We start from the raw sequence: 23,545 nt of genomic DNA on the forward strand, positions 1-23,545 counted from the left end.
TAGACTGGGTGCTATAAACATGGTTGTGTCAGTGGAGAAAAGGCTTATAGAATTTCGGCCTCAAAGTCCCGGCTGTATCTCACCCTCTAAATCTAAAGCAACCAAACCCCTGTGAGAGCGGCCATGCTTCAAGGGGTGAAAAACATTGCAAGGGGATAGATATAACTTTTTCATGAATTTGCTGTTGAAGATAAAGACCGCACTGCAACCCAAGAATGACTTTCCATGTACAGCGCAGATAAGAATTCCATGGCAACTGGGACAGCCAGGGGGACGCAGGCCGGGATACGTGGACTGTGTCCTTTCCTGAGAGGGTTAACACCTTTAGACAGGCCAGCCAGATTATAAGAAACCATAAAGGTAAGGAGACCATGTTGACAAAACATTCTCATTGCTCTCATTCTAAGCAGCAAAAACAATCATTAGGACGACACAAACTCCTGGGCACTCCAACCACACATGTAGTGACAGTTATCTGGGTTGAAAAAAAAAAAAAAAGATACGTCCACCAGAGAACAAAGTACAACACCAGCCTGCGCCCTCACATATCCCTGCTGATCCAGAGGAAGGCACAACACCAGCCTGCACCCTCACATATCCCTGCTGATCCAGAGGAAGGCACAACACCAGCCTGCACCCTCACATATCCCTGCTGATCCAGAGGAAGGCACAACTCCAGCCTGCTCCCTCACATATCCCTGCTGATCCAGAGGAAGGCACAACACCAGCCTGCACCCTCACATATCCCTGCTGATCCAGAGGAAGGCACAACACCAGCCTGTACCCTCACATATCCCTGCTGATCCAGAGGAAGGCACAACACCAGCCTGCTCCCTCACATATCCCTGCTGATCCAGAGGAAGATACAACACCAGCCTGCACCCTCACATATCCCTGCTGATCCAGAGGAAGATACAACACCAGCCTGCTCCCTCACATATCCCTGCTGATCCAGAGGAAGGCACAACTCCAGCCTGCACCCTCACATATTCCTGCTGATCCAGAGGAAGGCACAACACCAGCCTGCTCCCTCACATATCCCTGCTGATCCAGAGGAAGGCACAACTCCAGCCTGATCCCTCACATATCCCTGCTGATCCAGAGGAAGGTGAAAAACCCTTACAAGGCATGGTCCAATTAGCCCCAAAAGGGAAAAATTCCTTCCTGACTCCAGATGGCAATCAGATAAAATCCCTGGATCAACATCATTAGGCATTACCTAGTAATTGTAGCCATGGATGTCTTTCAACACAAGGAAAGCATCTAAGTCCCCTTTAAATGCAGGTATAGAGTTTGCCATAACTACTTCCTGTGGCGATGCATTCCACATCTTAATCACGAGGAGGGTCTGGTCGATGACATTTGGGTAATGAACCTCAGGAACCAGGAAAGGAAACGGAAAACACCAGGACAGCCAGGTAGGTCAGTATTTCCAGGCAATGAAGTAATGTGTGAAACAAATACTCCTTACACTCCTGGGCTGCTGTGTTAGGTAACCACAGTATTAGGCAGGTGGAGAATTCTTTCTCCAGGTAGATGGGGTATCCTCTTCAGGATAGGTTGGGTCACACTCCAGAAAAAGGACAGCTGGATAATGATCACGGGGGACAAATGGGGGGGGGAGGTGCTCCAATGTAGTATGCGATGGGTAAACGTGGGTAGTAAAACAATCTTACCTCAGGCGGGAGGTTTAAAGATGATAATTTCATTCTATAGGCTCCCCCAGTCCGTGCAGCTGCATAAGACCCTGTACTGCAGACCCAAGGAAGCGGACAGGTCCCACAAAACTAGATGTCATGAGAGAAATATCTGGGCAGCGGTGGACATGAAATTGTTAGGAAAGCGGATTTTCGTACCGACTCCACAGCCCTGACTACAGCACAGCTGTCAGCCTTACGCACGCGATGCTACAAGCATTGTTCTGGACAGCGCACACATTTGCTATTCATCGCTTTAAATGACATCCACACTGGAAAGGTTAAATTCCACACTATATCGGCCTACCCCTATACTACTCCTATCCAGCGTGAAAGGCCACTAACACAAGAGAGAGTGTTCCCAAGTGTGACTACAGCTATCTAGCTAGATTCTGATTCGGATTCTGATTCGGATCTCTGGTCCTGCAAGTCACACTGATCAGGCAAGACATCCACCTGATCTGTCCAATTGTCGTTTATCTGTAGCCCACTGCCTTCTGTCTGTGCTGTGTATTCTCTATTGTACAGCACCACAGAAGATGAGGGTGCTATATAAATCTAGAATAATAATAATAGTATCTGTCTACTGTATATTTACACACTCACATATAGAAAAAAAAAACTAGCTAAAAAAAAGCAAAGTGCATTTTTAGCAGCTGCAAGATCAGCATTTTGGCATGAAAAAAATGTATTACGAGATTAGCCTGTAGGGCTCTACACACCTCAGCAATTACAAGACAGATCTATACGGCAGATAAATTGCTCAGTTTTGATTTAAAGGACCAGTATCGTAAACGTTTTTAAATACACATGTACGTAGACTTATAAGTAGTATGTTTCTCTCAGGGGGAAATTAACTATAAATGACTTTTCTTCCATGTTCCTGTTGCTTACATCCATCTCCTCATGGGGGATTCTCAGGGTTTACATTATTTTCAAAAGCACTTACTGATTGGCATTTGTTCAGTCCCACAGCTAAAATAGTGTGCAAGCAGCTAGGGAGGCTGGCTGACACTCCTGTATCAATCCTTTCCAGGGAGGACTTTTGTAATGCTGGGTAAACGCGTTGCCATTTCCCGCTCGATCCATTGATTATTTCGGACATGTTCGATCGAGTTTCGATCGATACAGCTGTCAATTTTGCATACTTAACATGCAAAATCGATGGCTGTATCAATCGAAACCCGATGCCCTGCTATGGAGAAGAAAAAAAAAACGTGTACCAACTGATTAAGTGTACACGTAAAGGTCAAGTGTAGGGTAAAGGTCAAGGCAGGTGGAATTCAGGCAAGGTCAAAGTTCAAGCAGAAGTCACGGTGAGGTCACACAGCAGCAGGTCAGCAACAAGGAAAGAAAATGGGTAGCAAATCAGAAATTCTCACTGAGAGGACTGCTGTCTCAGCATCGGGCTGCTGTCTTAAAGTGAATGGGAACCACCTTTAAATAAATGAGACAGATACTTACCTAAGGAGAGGGAAGGCTCTGGGTCCTATAGAGCCTTCCCGCTCCTCTCCTGGTCCCCTCGTTCCAGTGCTGGCTCGCCCGGTAGCAGTATTTGACTAATTTAGTCAAATACTGCTTTACCTGGCCGAAGGAGGCTTCAGAAGTCTTCAGAGAGCCCGAGTGCTCCTGAAGAAGGGCGGCCCTGTACTGCGCCTGCGCAAGCACGCTCTCTTGCACGCTCACGCCTGTGCAGTATGGAGCCGCACGTCTTCAGGAGGACACGGCTCCCGAAGTCTTCCAAATACCCCTTCGGTGGGGGATTGAAACGGGGGCGAGCCAGCACAGGATAGAGAGCACCGAGAGAGGAGACGGAAGGCTCTATACGACCCAGAGCCTTCCCTCTCCTTAGGTATTTGCTTCATTTTTTTAAAAATGCAGTTCCCATTCACTTTAAAGAGGAACTCCAGTGAAAATAATGTAATAAAAAAAAATTCTGACATCACATGGTGACATTTTTACTGCTGGCAGGTGATGTCACTGGAAGGGGATGCTGCTTGCTTTTTTGGCAGTTGGAAACAGCTGTTATTTCCCACAATGCAACAAGGCTCCAACAGTGTGATGTCAGAACCATGGTCCTGACCTCACACTGTGGGAGGGGTTTCACCACAATATCAGCCATACAGCGCCCCCTGATGGTCTGTTTGTGAAAAGGAATAGATTTCTCATGGGAAAGGGGGTATCAGCTACTGATTGGGGTGAAGCTCAATTCTTTGTTAGGGCCCTTATCCACCAGCGCGTTTGCGCTGGCTGAATCGCAAAGTCGCAAACCGCTAGCGATTTTACAATCGCTACGGTTTGCTTTTTAACATAGGAATCGCGGTAGGTCATTTCCACTACCGCGATTCGTTTTTTACCGGAACGCGAACGCGCGGCGGAGCGATAATTGCCGCGATTTTGCTATGCAGTGCATAGCAAAATCGTGGCCGCGAACGTCGGGGAATCGCCGGTAATTGCGATTCAGCAATCGCTAGCATTCAGCGTGAACGCTAGCGACTGCTAGTGGAAAAGGGCCCTTACGGTTTCTCTTTAAAGGACACCTGAACTAAGAGAGATATGGAGGCTGCCATATTTATTTCCTTTTAAGCAATACCTGTTCCCTGGCTGTCCTGCTGATCCTCTGCCTTTAGTACAGTTAGCCATAGACCGTGAATAAGCATGCAGCAGATCAGGTGCTCTGACTGCAGGGTTAGCTGCATGCTTGTTTCTGGTGTGATTCACACTACTGCAGCCAAATAGATCAGCAGGGCTGCCAGGCAACTGGTATAGCTTAAAAGGAAATCAATATGGCAGCCTCCATATCCCTCTCACTACAGTTCTCCTTTAAGCAACCTAATGGTTCTATTGCGTTGAGCATAAATGTTAAATTTTAGGCAAGCTTCACTTACTTCTGTAGTGGTACAGTGCTTAGGGTGACGTGCCCACCACACAGTGAGATCTGGGTTCGATTCCCAGCTATGGTATGATCTGGTGTTTGACATTTTTGTAAGATCTGACAAGATTAGCTGCATGCTTGTTTCTGGTGTGATTCACACTACTGCAGCCAAATAGATCAGCAGGGCTGCCAGGCAACTGGTATAGCTTAAAAGGAAATCAATATGGCAGCCTCCATATACCTCTCACTACAGTTCTCCTTTAAGCAACCTAATGGTTCTATTGCGTTGAGCATAAATGTTAAATTTTAGGCAAGCTTCACTTACTACTGTAGTGGTACAGTGCTTAGGGTGACGTGCCCACCACACAGTGAGATCTGGGTTCGATTCCCGGCTATGGTATGATGTATACTGGTTTTTAAAATAGTATAATTCCCTGGCAGAAGAGACCCTCCTCCCTCCGGTAGGAGGGAGGAGGGAATAGGTAGAAGGGTAGAAGGGTAGAAGGGTAGAAGGGAGGTGGGAGGTGGGAGGAGGGAGGAGGGAGGAGGGAGGAGGGAGGTGGGAGGTGGGAGGAGGGAGGTGGGAGGAGGGAGGTGGGAGGAGGAGGGAGGTGGGAGGAGGGAGGTGGGAGGAGGAGGGAGGTGGGAGGAGGGAGGTGGGAGGAGGGAGGTGGGAGGTGGGAGGAGGGAGGAGGGAGGTGGGAGGTGGGAGGAGGGAGGTGGGAGGAGGGAGGAGGGAGGTGGGAGGCCAATTAAAATCTCCCTAGCAGAGTGTGTAGCAGCTGTCCCATAACTAATTAGTGTAGGCAGACAACTGAGTCAAATGGTATAAAAGGACCTAGCTTGAAGGGAGGGTGGGTGAGGTCTTTAGCACTGAAAGCAGTGTGTTTCACAATAACATGTCTGCTGACAGTAAAATGGAGGCGAAAATTTTTGCTCAATACAGCTTTATGGGGCGAATCGAACTTCCGCAAAAGTTCGCCTGATGCAGGCGAACGCGAACCCCCAAAGTTCGCCTGGAACCGTTCGCCGGCGAACCGTTCGGCCCAACTCTAGTCTGCGTACCGGCCAGCTGACAGGGCACAGAGGGGAATTCACAAGTAATGCTGGCTATCCTGGTAATGCTTATGCCCACACATAGGATAATGCTTATGCCCACACATACAGATATCTGTTACCACATACATATCAGGATAACCCACACAGAATGGCCGCTGAGTTACAAAGACAAGAGTTTTCCGGAGGCAGAGTCCCATTACTTTCCTATATTTCACAGCATGGATAAACGGCTAAGTGATGCATAAAAAAAAAATATATATATATATATATATATATATATATATATATATATATATATATATATATATATATATATATATATGTCTGTAATAAATAATGTAATAAGTCTGTAATACATGATTCACAGACAGTAATACTTCGTATCATGGTGCCTGGTGCCAGTACAGTCCAGTGATCCGGGCTACATGTAGTCCGCTCCAGTTCTGTAGTCTCTGGACTCTGCAGAAAACTCTGGGGTGGCATTTAGTGACAAGATGACCAGTCAGCAGCCAGCGGGCCAGAGGTCTGGTGTCCTTTTGAGGGACAGTAATAGTGAGGGCGTCAGTGTTCTGGCCAGTCAGTCGAGCAGGGAGCAGGTCAAACTGACAGATGAGCCTTGATGTGTGAGGCCTATTTTGTCACTATTATAAACAATCATTTGTCTCCATATTTTTTGTGGGATAATGACATGACGACAACTGTAAAAAAAAAGTTCAGTGCAAAATGAGGTATCCACATACCCCATTACACCAAAGTGTTCCACCAAACCATCTGTACCTTTTCTTATATAGATCAAAGATGTCTGTATGGCTGGTATTCTGGTAAACCCCTGCCATGGTGTGATGTCATTTCCATGGCCCTGACAGTTTCCTGTCTGTGAACCTCTTTGCATTGTGGGATATAACAGCAGATTCCAACTGCCAAGCAAGCAATATCGCCCTCTGTGCATGTATGTGTGTTAAAACGACCGCCTAACGCCGACAGGCGTCGGCGGATCGTTAGTGGTATAGCATGGAAACGGGCACTCTTTCGAGCGGACTTTCCATGCCAGTTCACGGAGGGTGCCTCCGTGAACAGTGTGCGAGCCGCCGATCGCGGCTCGCACGCATAATGTAAACACGCGGGGAAGAAATCCCCGCTGTTTACATCATACGGCGCTGCTGCGCAGCAGCGCCGTAAGGGAGATCGGCGATCCCCGACGTCTGATTGGCCGGGGATCGCCGGCATCTGATAGGCAGAAGCCTATCCTATCAGGCGCAGGACAGATATCCGTCCTGCGCCGCTCAGAGGGGAAGGGAGAGGGAGGGAACTGCGGAGAGGGCAGAAAACGCTGCAGAGGGGGGCTTTCAGGAGCCCCCCCCCGCAAATCAATAATAGTCGGCGGCGATCAGACCCCCCCAGCAGGACATCCCCCTAGTGGGGAAAAAGGGGGGGGGAAGTCTGATCGCCCTGGCACATACCTGTTCAGTGCTGCGGGCTGTAGAGTCCACGCAGCACCGATCGCTGGAAAATCCCCTGGTCCTTAAGTGGTTAACCAACTGCCAAGCATGCAATATCGCCCTCTGTGCATGTATGTGTGTGTTAGCCAACTGCCAAGCAATATCGCCCTCTGTGCATGTATGTGTGTGTTAGCCAACTGCCAAGCAAGCAATATCGCCTTCTGTGCATGTATGTGTGTTAGCCAACTGCCAAGCAAGCAATATTACCCTCTGTGCATGTATGTGTGTGTTAGCCAACAGCCAAGCAAGCAATATCGCCCTCTGTGCATGTATGTGTGTGTTAGCCAACTGCCAAGCAAGCAATATCGCCCTCTGTGCATGTATGTGTGTGTTAGCCAACTGCCAAGCAAGCAATATCGCCCTCTGTGCATGTATGTGTGTGTTAGCCAACTGCCAAGCAAGCAATATCGCCCTTTCTGCATGTATGTGTGTGTTAGCCAACAGTCAAGCAAGCAATATCGCCCTCTCTGCATGTATGTGTGCGTTAGCCAACTGCCAAGAAAGCAATATCGCCCTCTGTGCATGTATGTGTGTTAGCCAACAGCCAAGCAAGCAATATCGCCCTCTGTGCATGTATGGGTGTGTGTGTTAGCCAACTGCTAAGCAAGCAATATCGCCCTCTGTGCATGTATGTGTGTGTTAGCCAACTGCCAAGCAAGCAATATCGCCCTCTGTGCATGTATGTGTGTGTTAACCAACTGCCAAGCAAGCAATATCGCCCTCTGTGCATGTATGTGTGTGTTAGCCAACTGCCAAGCAAGCAATATCGCCCTCTGTGCGTGTGTGTGTGTGTTAGCCAACTGCCAAGCAAGCAATATCGCCCTCTGTGCATGTGTGTGTGTTAGCCAACAGCCAAGCAAGCAATATCGCCCTCTGTGCATGTATGTGTGTGTTAGCCAACTGCCAAGCAAGCAATATCGCCCTCTGTGCATGTATGTGTGTGTTAGCCAACAGCCGAGCAAGCAATATCGCCCTCTGTGCATGTATGTGTGTGTTAGCCAACAGCCAAGCAAGCAATATCGCCCTCTGTGCATGTATGTGTGTGTCAGTCAACCTTTTAGCCCCTCAGATTACTAGTGGGTGTGTTAATAGATAAGGACGGTTTATGCTGTCTTTTTTTATGCATGTCAGCAGTAAAGATTCTGACCTGCGGTCTCACGGTAAATCAAACAACATGAAAAATTTACATTGGGAATATCAATTATTTCTAGATCTACAAAGTGAGAACTTAAAAAATAAGATACTGTAGAATCTACAGTATCTTATTTTTTAAGTTCTCACTTTGCAATATCTTGATTTATTTCTCCCCTGCTACCATCTTCTAGTAAATTTCCATTTTAATCTCGTTTACTTGGTTTGGAAGGCTGTAGAACAATGTTTTTTGTCTCCTTCTTGCTAGAAGCGTACAAAGATGAGGAAGGTGCCCCCAATTATTATAACTCAGCAGATTAGGCCGTATATAGCATTTAACGCCGCCAAGCGTCTATGTCAACCAGCCCTAAATTACACAGTGAGCATCAATCATTTGTTGATCTATCTTGTATTAGTTTTTCTTCTTGCTCTGCTATGTATTGATTTCTTTTTTTCCCTGCTACTATCTTCCGGTAAGTTCCCTCTTTAAAGTGGACCCAAATTAAAAATACAAGATTTCAGAAATAAAATCTACTTTCTAAATTATACTACAAAATAGCAGCCTTTTTTCAGCTGCATGATGACAAATATAAAATATTTTACATTTATTGGAGGAACCCCTCCCTTCCTTTCATATTGCCGGGACAGAATCCGGCAGACTGGTGGAGTAGGAGGTGTCCAGCAAAGGAGGAATTGCTAATGGCTGCCCCCTGTATAACCCTAGTAATGAAAAGAGAAGGGTGAAAAGCATGCACTGAAATGCTCATAGGTTTGAAGGAGTGTTTATGTATCTTTGTATGTGTCAGAGTGCTGCAACTACATATTTTGAATTCAAAAAATGTTTGGTTTGGGTCCGCTTTAAGCTGACAGAAGTCCTGACTTACCACCGTCCTCTGCTTGTTGGGCAGGTACACGCGGATAATGTTCCCAGCCTTTGAAATGTCGCCCAGCCTTCCATCGTCAGACGCCCGCCGCTGGTAGCCAAACTGCTGGACGATGGTGGGGGACATGCAGCTAGGTCCATCGAACACAGAGTCTTTTAATCCAAATCCATTACTGAGCTTCATCCACGCTCCTTGGATATGCTCCATTGGTGATCAGGAAACTAGTAGCCTAAAAAACAAACACGTACAAATCAAACTGGGTTGTCTCGGATTAATTACAGATTTTCTTATTCAGAAAGTAATCTAATTAAATTTGTGAACACAAACTGAGAGGGATACTGAGGCTGCCATATTTAAAGTACACACTTTTAAGGATGCAGGACTTATCTAGATTTCAGAGGTTATATTCAGATTATGGAAAAACAGTAGGATAAAATACGAGAAGGAAACAGCAGGAAGAACAAACCCTGAATACATATCACCGTTTTGTTTTTTCAGAACAGAAGACCAACAAAGTCAGACAACTTACATAGTTACATAGTTACATAGTTATTTTGGTTGAAAAAAGACATACGTCCATCGAGTTCAACCAGTATAAAGTACAACTCCAGCCTGCTCCCTCACATATCCCTGTTGATCCAGAGGAAGGCGAAAAAACCCTTACAAGGCATGGTCCAATTAGCCCCAAAAGGGAAAAATTCCTTCCCGACTCCAGATGGTAATCAGATAAAATCCCTGGATCAACATCATTAGGCATTACCTAGTAATTGTAGCCATGGATGTCTTTCAACGCAAGGAAAGCATCTAAGCCCCCTTTAAATGCAGGTATAGAGTTTGCCATAACGACTTCCTGTGGCAATGCATTCCACATCTTAATCACTCTTACTGTAAAGAACCCTTTCCTAAATAAATGGCTAAAACGTTTTTCCTCCATGCGCAGATCATGTCCTCTAGTCCTTTAAGAAGGCCTAGGGACAAAAAGCTCATCCGCCAAGCTATTATATTGCCCTCTGATGTATTTATACATGTTAATTAGATCCCCTCTAAGGCGTCTTTTCTCTAGACTAAATAAACCCAGTTTATCTAACCTTTCTCGATAAGTGAGACCTTCCATCCCACGCATCAATTTTGTTGCTCGTCTCTGCACCTGCTCTAAAACCAATATCTTTTTTGTAATGTGGTGCCCAGAACTGAATTCCATATTCCAGATGTGGCCTTACTAGAGAGTTAAACAGGGGCAATATTATGCTAGCATCTCGAGTTTTTATTTCCCTTTTAATGCATCCCAAAATTTTGTTCGCTTTAGCTGCAGCTGCTTGGCATTGAGTACGATTATTTAACTTGTCGTCAATGAGTACTCCTAAGTCCTTCTCCAAGTTTGATGTCCCCAACTGTATCCCATTTATTTTGTATGGTTCTAGACCATTAGTATGTCCAAAATGCATGACTTTACATTTGTCAACATTGAATTTCATCTGCCATGTATGTGCCCATAAAACCATCCTATCCAGATCCTGTTGCAATATGACACTATCTTCCTGAGAGTTGATGATTCTGCACAATTTTGTATCATCTGCAAAAACAGCAACATTGCTCACTACTGCATCTACTAGGTCATTAATAAATAAATTGAAGAGCACTGGACCCAGTACAGACCCCTGTGGGACCCCACTGCTAACAGTCACCTATTTTGAGTACGATCCATTGACCACAACTCTTTGTTTTCTGTCCATTAGCCAGTTCCCTATCCATGCACACAGACTCTTCCCCAGTCCTTGCATCCTCAACTTTTGCACCAGACTTTTGTGGGGAACAGTGTCGAAGGCCTTTGCAAAGTCCAAGTATAATCACATCTACAGCATTCCCAATATCCATATTAGCATTCACTACCTCATAAAAGCTTAGCATGTTAGTCAAACAGGACCTGTCTTTAGTAAACCCATGTTGATGCTGAGAAATAAGATTATTTTCTACTATGAAGTCATGTATAGTATCTCAATTCAATTCAATTCAATTCAATTCACTTTATTGTCATTGTGTAACACAACGAAATTACTTTTCATGACAACCCCACGGTGCATATAGGGAACATAGTGATAGTAACAAGGAAGAGAAGAAATTATACAAGTATGCCAGATATTACAGATGTTTAAACAATTTGTACACAGTGTTAATTATTTCAGAGAGGATTCAGAGTTCATCAAGTTTATGGCGGATGGGAAAAAGCTGTCTTTCAGTCTGTTTGTGTGTGTGCGGGTTGATCTAAAACGTTTACCTGATGGAAGGAGCTCAAACAAGGCATTTCCAGGGTGAGTGTTGTCTTTGATAATGTTTTTGGCCCTTCTCAAGCTGCGAGTATTATACAAAAGTTCCAGTGATGGTAGTTCAGTGCCAATAATGGCTTCTGCTGTTTTAACAACTCGCTGCAGGGCATCTCTGGTAGCCTTCGTGCAGCTGTTGTACCAGGCCGTCATGCAATTAGTCAGAACGCTTTCTATAGTGCATCTGTAGAAATTTACCAGCAGCTTCTGTGGGAGGTTAGCGCTCCTTAGTTTTCTCAGAAAGTAGAGGCGTTGTTGTGCTTTGCCAGTTAGAGCTAAAGCATTGTCAGCCCAGGACAGGTTCCATGCGATGGTGACTCCCAAAAATTTAAAGCTGGAAACTCTCTCCACAGCCTCTGCATTGATCATTAGCGGTAGGTGAGTAGTCTTTTTGGTGGTCCTAAAGTCCAGAATAATTTCTTTGGTCTTCTTTGTATTTAATAACAGGTTGTTAATGTCGCACCATGCAGTCAGGTTCCTAACTTCTTCTCTGTATGCAGCTTCCTCATTGTCTGATATAAGCCCAATGACAGTCGTATCATCTGAAAACTTAACAATTACGTTTGAGGTATGGATAGGCTGGCAGTCATGGGTGAAAAGTGCATAGAGGAGAGGGCTTAATACACAGCCCTGTGGCACGCCAGTGCTCAGGGTAAGGGTGGAGGATGTCTGTTTTCCTAGTCTGACAGTTTGAGGGCGATTAGTAAGAAAGTCCAATAACCAAGTACATATGGAGGGAGCAAGACCTAGTGCATGGAGTTTGTTGGTCAGCTGGCTAGGTACAATGGTGTTAAATGCTGAGCTGTAGTCAACAAAGAGCATCCTAACATAGGAGTTGGGCTTTTCCAGGTGTGAGAGGGCAGCATGGAGAGCTACACAGATGGCATCCTCAGTCGATCTATTTGTTCGGTAAGCAAACTGGTGTTGATCTAGATTTGCTGGGATGGAGGCCTTGATGTGTGTGGCTACCAGTCGTTCAAAGCACTTGGCGATGACAGGGGTTAAAGCAACTGGTCGGTAATCATTAAGACAGGTTATCCTAGGATTTTTTGGGACTGGCACAATGGTTGTAGATTTAAGGCATGATGGAACTACACCCAAGGACAGAGAGAGGTTGAATATTTGTGTAAAAACTTTCGCTAGTTGACCAGCACAGGCCTGGAGCACACGTCCTTGCACACCATCAGGACCTGCAGCTTTCCTGGTGTTGATATTTGTGAGTGCTTGCTGCACTTCATGTATGTGAAGGATTAATGGCTGTGAGTCTGTAGTGGGCCCAACGTTGACTGGAGGCCGATTGTTGTCTTTTTCAAATCTAGCAAAGAAGTTGTTAAGTTCCTCTGCTAGGCTGGGGATGTTATTGTCCAGTGTATATTGAGTGCTATTCTTCTTTTTGTAATCTATCTCTTAGTAACCCCTCAAATAGTTTGCATACAACTGATGTTAAGCTTACAGGTCTATAATTTCCTGGATCTGATTTTTTGCCCTTCTTAAATAATGGGAAAACGTGGGCTGTACGCCAATCCACTGGGACTCTGCCAGTTGCAAGAGAGTCACAAAAGTTAAGATAAAGGGGTTTAGCTATAACTGAACTTAATTCCCTTAGGACCCGAGGATGCATGCCATCCGGGCCAGGTGCCTTGTCTATTTTTAATTTATTTAGTCTTGCCTTCACTTCTTCCTGCGTTAAGTATTTAATATTACAGTTAGAAGATTGAGACTCTTCTGCCTCTGTAGTTTGCAACAGTGCTGTTTCTTTTGTGAAGACAGAAGCAAAGAAAGCATTTAAAGCCAATGGGTACCGGTTTTAAAAACAAAAAGTTAGATACTCACCTAAGGAGAGGGAAGGCTCGGTCCTAATGAGCCTTCCCTCTCCTCTCCCGCTGCTCTCGGTGCGGCGCTGGCTCCCCCGTTCGCGTCCGCCGCCGCAGGGACTTCGGAGGTCTTCGGGAGCACTCGGGCTTCCGAAGACGGGCCGCTCCATACTATGTACGCGCGAGCGCGTCATAGAGGGCGCTCGCGCATGCGCAGTAAGGAGCGGCCGCGTCATCAGGAGCCCGAGTGCTCCCGAAGCCTTCCGAAAGCTCCCTTCGGCATGCGGAAGTGGCACTATTTGACCGAACTGGTCGAATACTGCCACGGGGGATCCTACGCGGGACCGGGCACCGGGAGAGGAGAGGGAAGGCTCATTAGGACCGAGCCTTCCCTCTCCTTAGGTGAGTATCTGACTTTTTGTTTTTAAAACAGGTAAACATTCACTTTAATAACTCTGCCTTACCTTGGTCATCCACCATTGAGTTCCCACCCTCATCCTTTAGGATTCCTATACAGTCAACCTTTCTTTTTTTAGCGTTGATGTACTTGTAAAACTTTTTTGAGTTAGATTTGATATCCTTAGCAATTTGTTTTTCAGCTTCAATCTTTGCCTGCCTAATTTATTTTTTTACAATTTTTATTGCACTCCTTATAATTGCTTAGTGCAGCCTCGGTCCCCTCCTGTTTTAAGACCTTATAGGCATTCTTTTTCCTCTTCATTTTATCTTTAACCTTTCTATTCATCCATAGAGGCCTTTTTTTATTCCTAGACATTTTGTTTCCATATGGGATATACATACTACAATATTGATTGAGTATAAGTTTAAAAGCTTGCCATTTCCCTTCAGTGTCCTCCCCTTGTAGTACATTATCCCAGTTCACCAAACTTAGTGCCTGCCTAATTTGATTGAACTTTGCTTTTCTAAAATTCATAGTTTTAGTGGTCTCGCTGCCCCGTGGCCTATCAGTCACCAGATCAAACGTTATCATGTTGTGATCACTATTTCCTAAATGTTCTTGAACCTGCACATTTGATACATTATCTGGTCTATTAGAAATGATCAGATCCAGTAACGCATTCCCCCTAGTTGGTTTCGTTACCATTTGAGTCAAGTAATTGTCCTGTAGTGCTGCCAGAAATCTGCTGCTTTTACCAGAATGGGTAGCCTCAATACCCCAGTCAATGTCTGGAAAGTTGAAGTCGCCCATAATTATGACCTCATTTTTACTTGCAGCTTTTTCAATCTGCTGTAGTAATCGCAGTTCTGCAGCTTCATTAATAAGAGGTGGTCTGTAGCATACCCCAATAAGCAATTGGCAACTTTTATTTCCACCATGAATATTTACCCAAACGGACTCCACATCTTCGCAATCTTCCTCCATCTCATCGTTGAGGACAGCTGTAAGAGAATTCTTAACAAAGAGACAAACCCCTCCACCTTTTTTCCCTGTTCTATCCCTCCTAAACACATTGTATACTTTATTATGGTGATTTAATAATGCATTAACAAGCAAATACTTATTGATTATAAACAAGTCGGTCCTCATAAATGAAGCTCAAAGACTATATTGCTTAGCGGCCATAACAAATCTAACTAGAATTAGGCAGTCCTGAGGAGAATAAGGATGTCCGGAGGAGAAGTGAGGAGAATTAGGAGGTCCGGAGGAGAAGTGAGGAGAATTAGGAGGTCCGGAGGAGAAGTGAGGAGAATTAGGAGGTCCGGAGGAGAAGTGAGGAGAATTAGGAGGTCCGGAGGAGAAGTGAGGAGAATTAGGAGGTCCGGAGGAGAAGTGAGGAGAATTAGAAGGTCTGGAGGATTATGGAGGAGTTCAGCAGGATTAGGAGGGCCGGAGGACTATATGTCCTTTGCAGGTAATTCTCCAGGAATAAGAATGACATCCACTGGCACTGAACACAATAGAAAAGTGGGGGTGGGGGGAGACATTGACAGTAGGAACAATTGTGCAATGATTACCTAGTTACTAAGTACAGAATTAGGCTGAATTGGGCCCAGTCTGATATAAATCCTGCCTCAGCCTCACACAGTGTATATCTGAAGGAGGTAATGACAACAAAGACACAAGGAATGCTAACAAGATGTCAGTTTATTTCTGAGGCAGCCAAGAACTTTAGAAAGAGGATTTCTGAGGAACGTGATGTCATTTTGCACACGTCGTTATTTACATCGGTTTATGCCAAGTCAGCTTGCCTAAGAGTTCCTTAAAGTGAGAAGTCACCACTCTGACTGTCTCTCTTCACCTCTCCTGAGTGATTTCCTGACTGGGCCGGACAGTGAATAACGCAATATCAGCGTGGCCTGTCTACAGGTCCTCTGATGTACAGGGGAGGAAAATCTGTCCGACATTCTGTCACTTGTGGCAATTTCTGGCCTTTCTGCGCACAAGTTGTCAGAACAACAAATTTGGTTAAAGAATCATGCAGAGAGCATAACAAACGCAGCGACAAGTTTTGGCAGGTGCCAGACACAGGTACAGTGCTTAAAACACTGATAATTTGAGTAATTCATCACTTAGAGAGGAGCATTCCAAACCTGCATAGATTTTCAGGGTTTCATCATCACCTTCAATACAATATCATTAGAAGATTCAGAGAATGTCTGTATGCAAAGCACAGGGCCAGAAGCCAGTATTGGATGGCCGTGATCCTCAGACACTCTGCTTCAGCAGGAGGGAGGAGGGGAGGCGGGAGTTAAGGCTCACACACACTTTACATCAAACCTAGCGAGAAACTAGCGTGTGTACGGCAGACCAAATACTTCAGGAAGAGATTTAGCATGCTCGATCACCTAATCGGAGCACCGTCCGATCCTGCTGTTCCCTCCCTCCACCCCGCCTAGTGACAGAACATGCAGCTAGCTTGCAGGCTAGCAACGTGTCTGTACAGCCTCAGCAAGAAACCATTTCGCGAGGTACTGTCCTGATCCCTGTGAGCTGCAACGGTAAACTTAAAATGAACCTGAGGAAAACCTTGGGCCAAAAAACGTATGACGTCCCTCCCCTGTTGGCCACCACTGCCCACTGGACCTTCCTGAAGATAACGACTGCCCTTCTCTTCATTCATGAACGCAAGCAGGCGCACTACCGCCGCACTCGTGCACAAGAGGAGCGCGGCCGTGATCAGGAATCAGACAAGCTGTTATAGGATTACTTTCAGTGCTCTGGAAGTGGCAATGGTGGTCCGGACGCCGGTGTGGGACGTCTCGGGTAAACTAAGTGTATACGGGGCTTTAGGGACTGAGCCGAGCTGAAGATCCCTCCACGCCATTGTCTAACCAAGATCTAACCGATTCTCGCTGGTTGGATTAATAAGCCAAAAAGATTTACTAAAGAAACAGTATTTAGGACACAGCATGGATCCACTGCAGGAACACTAACTTGCTGCATTCAGTGACACATGAAAGTTTAGTAAGTTCGTTGGCAGTCTTGGGGCTCAGAACCAGAGGCGGGACAAGGTCCTCCAGCACCCAAGGCTGAGACACCAAAGTGCGCCCCTTCATCCCTCCCACCCCAAGCGTCACACACTGATTGCTATTAGTCTCAGGGCCGGATTTGTATTCTTTACCGCCCTAGGCCACTGTCACCAGCCGCCCCCCTTTAGTATAGGTAGCGAGATGACCCCTCCCCCATTCCCTCTAATATAGGTAGCCTGATGACCCCTCCAGTATAGGTAGCCTGATGACCCCTCCCCCTTCCCTCTAGTATAGGTAGCCAGCTCACCTTCACACCGCAGCAGCCATCAGTGTCACTCATTTCCTAGCTCGTTTCCAGTGCAGAAGCTTCCTCTTCCTTTCCATCTCCAATGCTGCCCAAGTCCATAGCCACCGACCACAATGCAAACGTGCACAGAGAGCAAGGTGGCTGCTGCACAGGTGGCTAGCAGCAGAGTACCGCGGTCAGGCGCTCACCTGATCTCCCTGCATTGCAGCATTTGCAAGCTTGCAAATGCTGCACAAGTTTAGCCTGCTGCTTTGGTGCCCCTCCTCCTTTGGTGCCCTAGGCCATGGCCTAGGGGGCCTAGGCCTAAAGCCGGCCCTGATTAGTCTAAGAGGTGCCCCAGGTCCCCCAACCCCACCAACACCTTAATCTCTAGTTATCTGGGTTGCAGTCACTGCCATGTATCCCCTTTTCTTATTTCTCTTTGCTTCAAACACAATAGGGGAATGATAGCTGAGTGAATTGTGCGCCCCCTCCTACACTGCGCCCTGAGGCTGGAGCCTCTCTCGCCTCTGTCTCGGCACGGCCCTGCTCAGAACACATCTTACTTTTCAGAGCAGGTTCACGTAAGAAAGCTCGACAGTTATTTATTGTTTCAGCTCATCTGCCCCCCCAGAAAACGTCCTGGATGACCCGAAAATATTTATCATTCAACAAATAGGCCAGCCACAAAAGCAAGAAATATTTATTCTGGCAGGGAAGAGGCTGAGAGCAGGTCTGGAGAGGACAGCAATATAAATAGGCTGGCCAGTGGGCTGTCACGCTAAACAGTAAACACACTGCAGAGACACATCACATGCCCAGCACTGACCAGCAGACACAGCACAAAGACCAGCAGACACAGCACAAAGACCAGCAGACACAGCACAACGACTAGCAGACACTGCAATACATCCACCACTGACCAGCAGACACAGCCCTATGTCCAGCACTGACCAGCAGACACAGCAACACTACCAGCAGCCACTGCACAATGACCAGCAGACACAGCCCTATGTCCAGCACTGACCAGCAGACACAGCACAACGACCAGCAGACACAGCACAACGACCAGCACTGACCAGCAGACACAGCACAACGACCAGCAGACACAGCACAAAGACCAGCAGACACAGCACAACGACTAGCAGGCACAGCACAATGACCAGCAGACACTGCCATACATCCACCACTGACCACCAGACACAGCCCTATGTCCAGCACTGACCAACAGACACAGCAAAACTACCAGCAGACACTGCACAATGACCAGCAGACACAGCCCTATGTCCAGCACTGACCAGCAGACACAGCACAACGACCAGCAGACACAGCACAAAGACCAGCAGACACAGCACAAAGACCAGCAGACACAGCACAATAACCAGCAGACACTGCCATACATCCACCACTGACCAGCAGACACAGCCATATGCCCAGCACTGACCAGCAGACACAGCAAAACTACCAGCAGACACTGCACAATGACCAGCAGACACAGCCATATGCCCAGCACTGACCAGCAGACACGGCACAACCACCAGCAGACACGGCAATATCTCCAGGACTGACCAGTAGACACGGCACAACCACCAGCAGACACGGCACAACCACCAGCAGACACAGCAATATCTCCAGGACTGACCAGTAGACACGGCACAACCACCAGCAGACATGGCACAACCACCAGCAGACACTCCACAACCACCAGCAGACACTCCACAACCACCAGCAGGCACAGCCATATGTCCAGCTCTGACAAGCAGACACAGCCACACATGATGCAAGAGAAATATGCTAACTGCCCTATTTATTTCCTGTTAAACAATACCAGTTACCTGGCAACCCTCCTGATCTTTGGCTGCAGTAGTGTCTGAATAACACCTGGAACAACCATGTTGCTAATCAAGCCACACTTCAGTCAGAGCTCCTGATATGCATGCTTGTTCAGGGGCTACGGCTAAGAGTATTAGAGGCAGAGAAGATCAGCAGGACAGCCAGGCAATCTGCATTGTTTAATAGGAAATAAATATGGCAGCCTCCATATCCTCTCATTTCATGTGTCCTTTAGGCCAGCTTCAGACTGAGGATTGGCTGTAGCGGTATGGTGCAGCCCGAGGGCCCCGATAAACAAAACATGCCTTCGGGGGCCTTTAGGAATTACCGCAGTAGTATGCGGTAATCAGCGTTTGGCAGCTGGCCAAGCAGGAAGCGACGCTCACTTCCTGGAGGACGAAGCAATCGCGCATCATTGCTAAATTACGCTTCTGCGCATGCGCAACGCAAATACCTGTGGTGGGCATTTTAAAATATATGCATCGCCATAGACTTGTACGCCTTCCGGTCTGCAGCAAGTGGACGCAGAACCGCTCAGTAACGCAGGTTTGTCCTCGCGTCTGGGATAGCGGTCATTTCTGTCGCCGTCGTCCGTATGAAAAGCCCCCATAGCCTTTCACTGCCCTGCGGTGCGGTAAAAATACCGCGCTGCACCGTCGCAGGGGGAAAGGGCCGGAACGTATGCCTTCACTTGCTGAGAGCCAATAGAGTAGGCAGTGGCGTAGCTAAGGAGCTGTGGGCCCCGATGCAAGTTTTACAATGGGGCCCCCCAAGCACTCTATACATAACAATTTATACGGCGCACCAAAATATGCCAATGGCAACTACAGTGTCAGAGGTGCAAGAAGGGGATCGGGGAGCAGCTTGTTAATGATTACCACTATTCACAGCATCTATAGAAGTGATTATTATGAGCATAGGACCAATAGAGAGCTAATTCTGTAGTTAAGGGAGGGCCCTTCGGGGCCCCTCTGGCCCAAGGGCCCCGATGCGGTCGCTACCTCTGCACCCCCTATTGCTACGCCCCTGAGAGTAGGCCAATATCTGACGCATGCAGAACGCTTACACGAGATCGTAACACCTCCACATTCTGACACCCTCAGCTCTACTTTATAATATATATGCAGATAATAATAGATTATGCAGATTAGGCCAGATGTTAATTAGATCATATAAAGTTTATATATGATCTAATTAACATCTGGCCTAATCTGCATAATCACCGCTATACACTTAATATATATAGGACAACAATCTGTGACAAAGTGATGAATAAAGTGATAGACTCTCCACTTATTATAAAGGCAGCTCTGTGGTCTCCTAGTGAAGGAATGGGCAGCGGGTGTGATCACCTGACCACAGGTAAAATACCCCCCCGCATTTACTCTGTACTGTCTGTCCGGGACGTGTGAACCACCCAGGGTACAAATCACTCCAGAAACACAAACACTGGTTCACAAGACAGCGGCGTATCTCCGATCTGGGGGACCCCGGAGGTTGGGGAGCTGCAGTTCAGCACAGAGATCGCTCAGGTGTGGGTAGGAGGGATTAGTGCAGAGATATTGGGGGTTATGTTAATGATCTCACAGAGCATGACGTAGGGCAGCCCGATCAGACGCTACACCGGCCTGATGCAATGTTACTTTAAAAGTAACCCGAGGTGAGATACATATGGAGGCTGCCATATTGATTTCCTTTTAAACAATGCAGATTGCCTGGCTATCCTGCTGATCCTCTGCCTCTAATATTTTTAGCCACAGCCCCTGAACAAGCATGCTGCAGATCAGGTGCTCTGACTGAAGGGTGACTGGATTAGCTGCATGCTTGTTTCAGGGTGTGATTCAGCCACTATTGCAGCCAGAGATCAACAGGGCAGCCAGGCAACTAGTATTGTTTAACAGGAAATAAATATGACTGCCTCTATAGGCCTCTCACCTCTGATTCCCTTTCAAAACCCTCACAGGATGGAGAAGTAAGCTGCAGGACTCGCACAATTTTCTGCAGAAAAATAAATATTTTGGGTGGGGTTGGGAGTCCCCCAGGGAACTTTTTAAGCTACTGGAAATCAGTTTCTATGTGTTTTACTGGAGTCTACATGAACAGCTAATCCACTATAACACATACAGTACATCTAATCCACCTAGTCAAGTTATATGACGTTCTCTTGAAATAGTCAGACCTCCATGGCCTATCCTCTTGTAGGCACCCCATGCTCGTTCCTGATGCTGCATAAGACCCTGCACTATATACCTGAAGAAGGGGAAAGGTATCACGAAACGAGTCATCCTTTCTGGTGCACATACATTTTTTTCTATACCTTCAGTCTGAGACTTAAGACCATTTCATTATCCAATCAGAATTGATACAACCCTTTGGAACGACTCCTCCCACTTTGTGTACAGACAGATGCTGGGCCACGGGAGGTGCGGTAAGCCTATGCGCACCTCCCCACACAGACACAGGGGGTCAATTACAGAAACCATTAAGGACTAAAGTATCCTTCAAGGCTCATACACACGTCCAACATAATGTACAACCAACCGCACAAGTTGTTTACTCGAGAAGTATGTACACACGCCAACCAACTCAACAACCAACTCACTTAAAAGTTGCGCATGCAAAGGAAACAGCAAACTGCACAACATGTCCGCATGCAAACACAACAAAAGTGTTCAAACAACTTGTACACACATTGCAACCTGCAAGATAGTTGGGCAGGTTATCCGCCGGATGGATCTGGCAAACAACTGGTTATCAGTCGGTCGTCTTGTTTGCCAGCCGTACACACGTCCAACTGTTATCCAACAGACCAAGATTAGCTGATAGTTGGGCAGACTGTTTGCATGTGTGTACGAGACTATGTGCACATGGCTACTAGCTGGATTTAAAAATGGACTATTAATAATTAGAGCTGCATGAAAACGCTATTCTACAGTATATCAGTCTACAGGACAATTTGGTTAACCACTGTTTCTGCTGTAAAAAAATAAAATAAAAATTCAGTACAATACGATATGTAGACGACTGCAGGCCAAAGCCGCACACAAATATATATCTAGGGTCAGCCAGTCGCATTTCACGGGCTAACATTAGCTGTGACCCTGGAATAGTGTATGTAATATGTATTCGCAGAGGTGGGGGCTGCGCTCCCGTCTAAGGTTACCCAACAGCCAGCTCGTAGTATTCCGAGGCTATTTTAAGGTGCTGCGCTCACCGCTCCGAAAAGAGGCAGCAAGAAATTAAAACTAGAGACGAAGTCACATTACACATCGAACTTTCCTATTCCGTCTTCCTAAAATTATGCCGATGGCGAAAATGAGGAAATCAGAACGTAAATACTGAAATAGAATTCAATGACCAGTTACTATGCAGAGCAGACTTTGTGTCTCCGAAAGCAGTTAAAGTAGAAGTGACGTAAGCAAGGGGTCAGCCATCGGAAAGTCAGGGGGAAAAACAAACGGGCACTGTGCTATGCCGTACAATTCAAATTCCTACATCATTTATAACCTTAGAGGAGCGACGCTCAACAACGCACAAAAAGCAAACCAAATGCTGAAAGTCTCACAAGGTAGAAGGAAACCTCAACAGGCCATCAAGATTACGGCGTATGTGTGGTGGGCGCTAATCCACACTCACTGCAAGAGGAGACCCACCGGAGGGACGAGCGGCGCTCACCGGAGGGACGAGCGGCGCTCACCGGAGGGACGAGCGGCGCTCTCGGGGTAGTTTAAAGGGTTACCCTTCACCATTGGATCAATTCCCCTAACGTTAGATACGCTATTTCACTAATATAATAAATGGGAAAATTCAGATGTTTGGATGTTTGTTACTCGATCACACAACAATGGCTGATCGGATGTGAATGAAATTTGGCACACACATAGTACATTACCTGGAATAACATATAGGATACTTTTTATTCCCATAACCAAAAAGGGGTGGAGATAAATACAAATTTCACTGGGAGAATGTAAACTGCAGCCATTCTTACACTGTTAATGGCGGGGTTCTCAAACTTTGCACAGTTGGTCACTGGGTGTCTGGGATTAATATTCAGGAAAGTGGGTGGAGCCTACAAAGGCCAATCAAAATTCACCTATTGATTTTCAAGGGGAATATTTCATTGCTGCCATTCTTGCACGGTTAATGGCAGAGGCCCCAAACCAGATACAGTCGGTATTGGGTGACTGGGGTTCAAATTCATAAAAGGGGGTGGAGCCACAGCCAATACGATACGCGGGCAACGCCGGGCCATCAGCTAGTATAGATATATTATCCAGACAATCTATGCAGCATCAAATCCACCTCAAAATGAAAACAATTCATAGAGTAAAAACCCTAATTTTAATAAATATGGATATTGCATAACCTATAAAAACTTGGCGTAGACCTTTTGCGGACTTTGCCCTGTATGGTGGCCACATATTCTCTCTCCGCGGCCTTCTCCCATGGAACTAGCCCTTCCGATGGGTTTCCACTTGTGAGGAGGCTGTCCTATAACTCACTGAGACAGGATGGTTTTGATAATGGTGGCAGAAGGCTTGAGGACAAGGCAATAAGCCATTTCATCTGTAACGGACAATGAATGAAGTGGACTTTAGATTGTGTACTGCGGTTTCCTTTTTTGTGACATTTTTTCACCATCATGTCTGCCGGCAGTCTAATAATGTACAGCGCTTCGCTCAGCAGAGACCAATTCTAAACATGACAAGAC

General features: G+C 46.4%; 1 protein-coding gene across 12 annotated transcripts in view; it reads right to left on the bottom strand.

Annotated features, from left to right (window-relative positions):
- The window catches only part of RAF1 (Raf-1 proto-oncogene, serine/threonine kinase), a 152,877-nt gene that overhangs the window by 76,391 nt on the left and 52,941 nt on the right, over positions 1-23,545 (bottom strand). For all 12 annotated transcript variants that reach the window (XM_068251799.1, XM_068251802.1, XM_068251801.1 and 9 more), the window contains exon 2: positions 9,146-9,374. In XM_068251799.1, the coding sequence (XP_068107900.1) occupies positions 9,146-9,352 (207 nt within the window). In that variant the 5' untranslated portion in view covers positions 9,353-9,374. The remainder of the gene's footprint in view (positions 1-9,145; positions 9,375-23,545) is intronic.

This window comes from Hyperolius riggenbachi, chromosome 9 (assembly GCF_040937935.1).
Source record: "Hyperolius riggenbachi isolate aHypRig1 chromosome 9, aHypRig1.pri, whole genome shotgun sequence".
Taxonomy (NCBI): Eukaryota; Metazoa; Chordata; class Amphibia; order Anura; family Hyperoliidae; genus Hyperolius; species Hyperolius riggenbachi.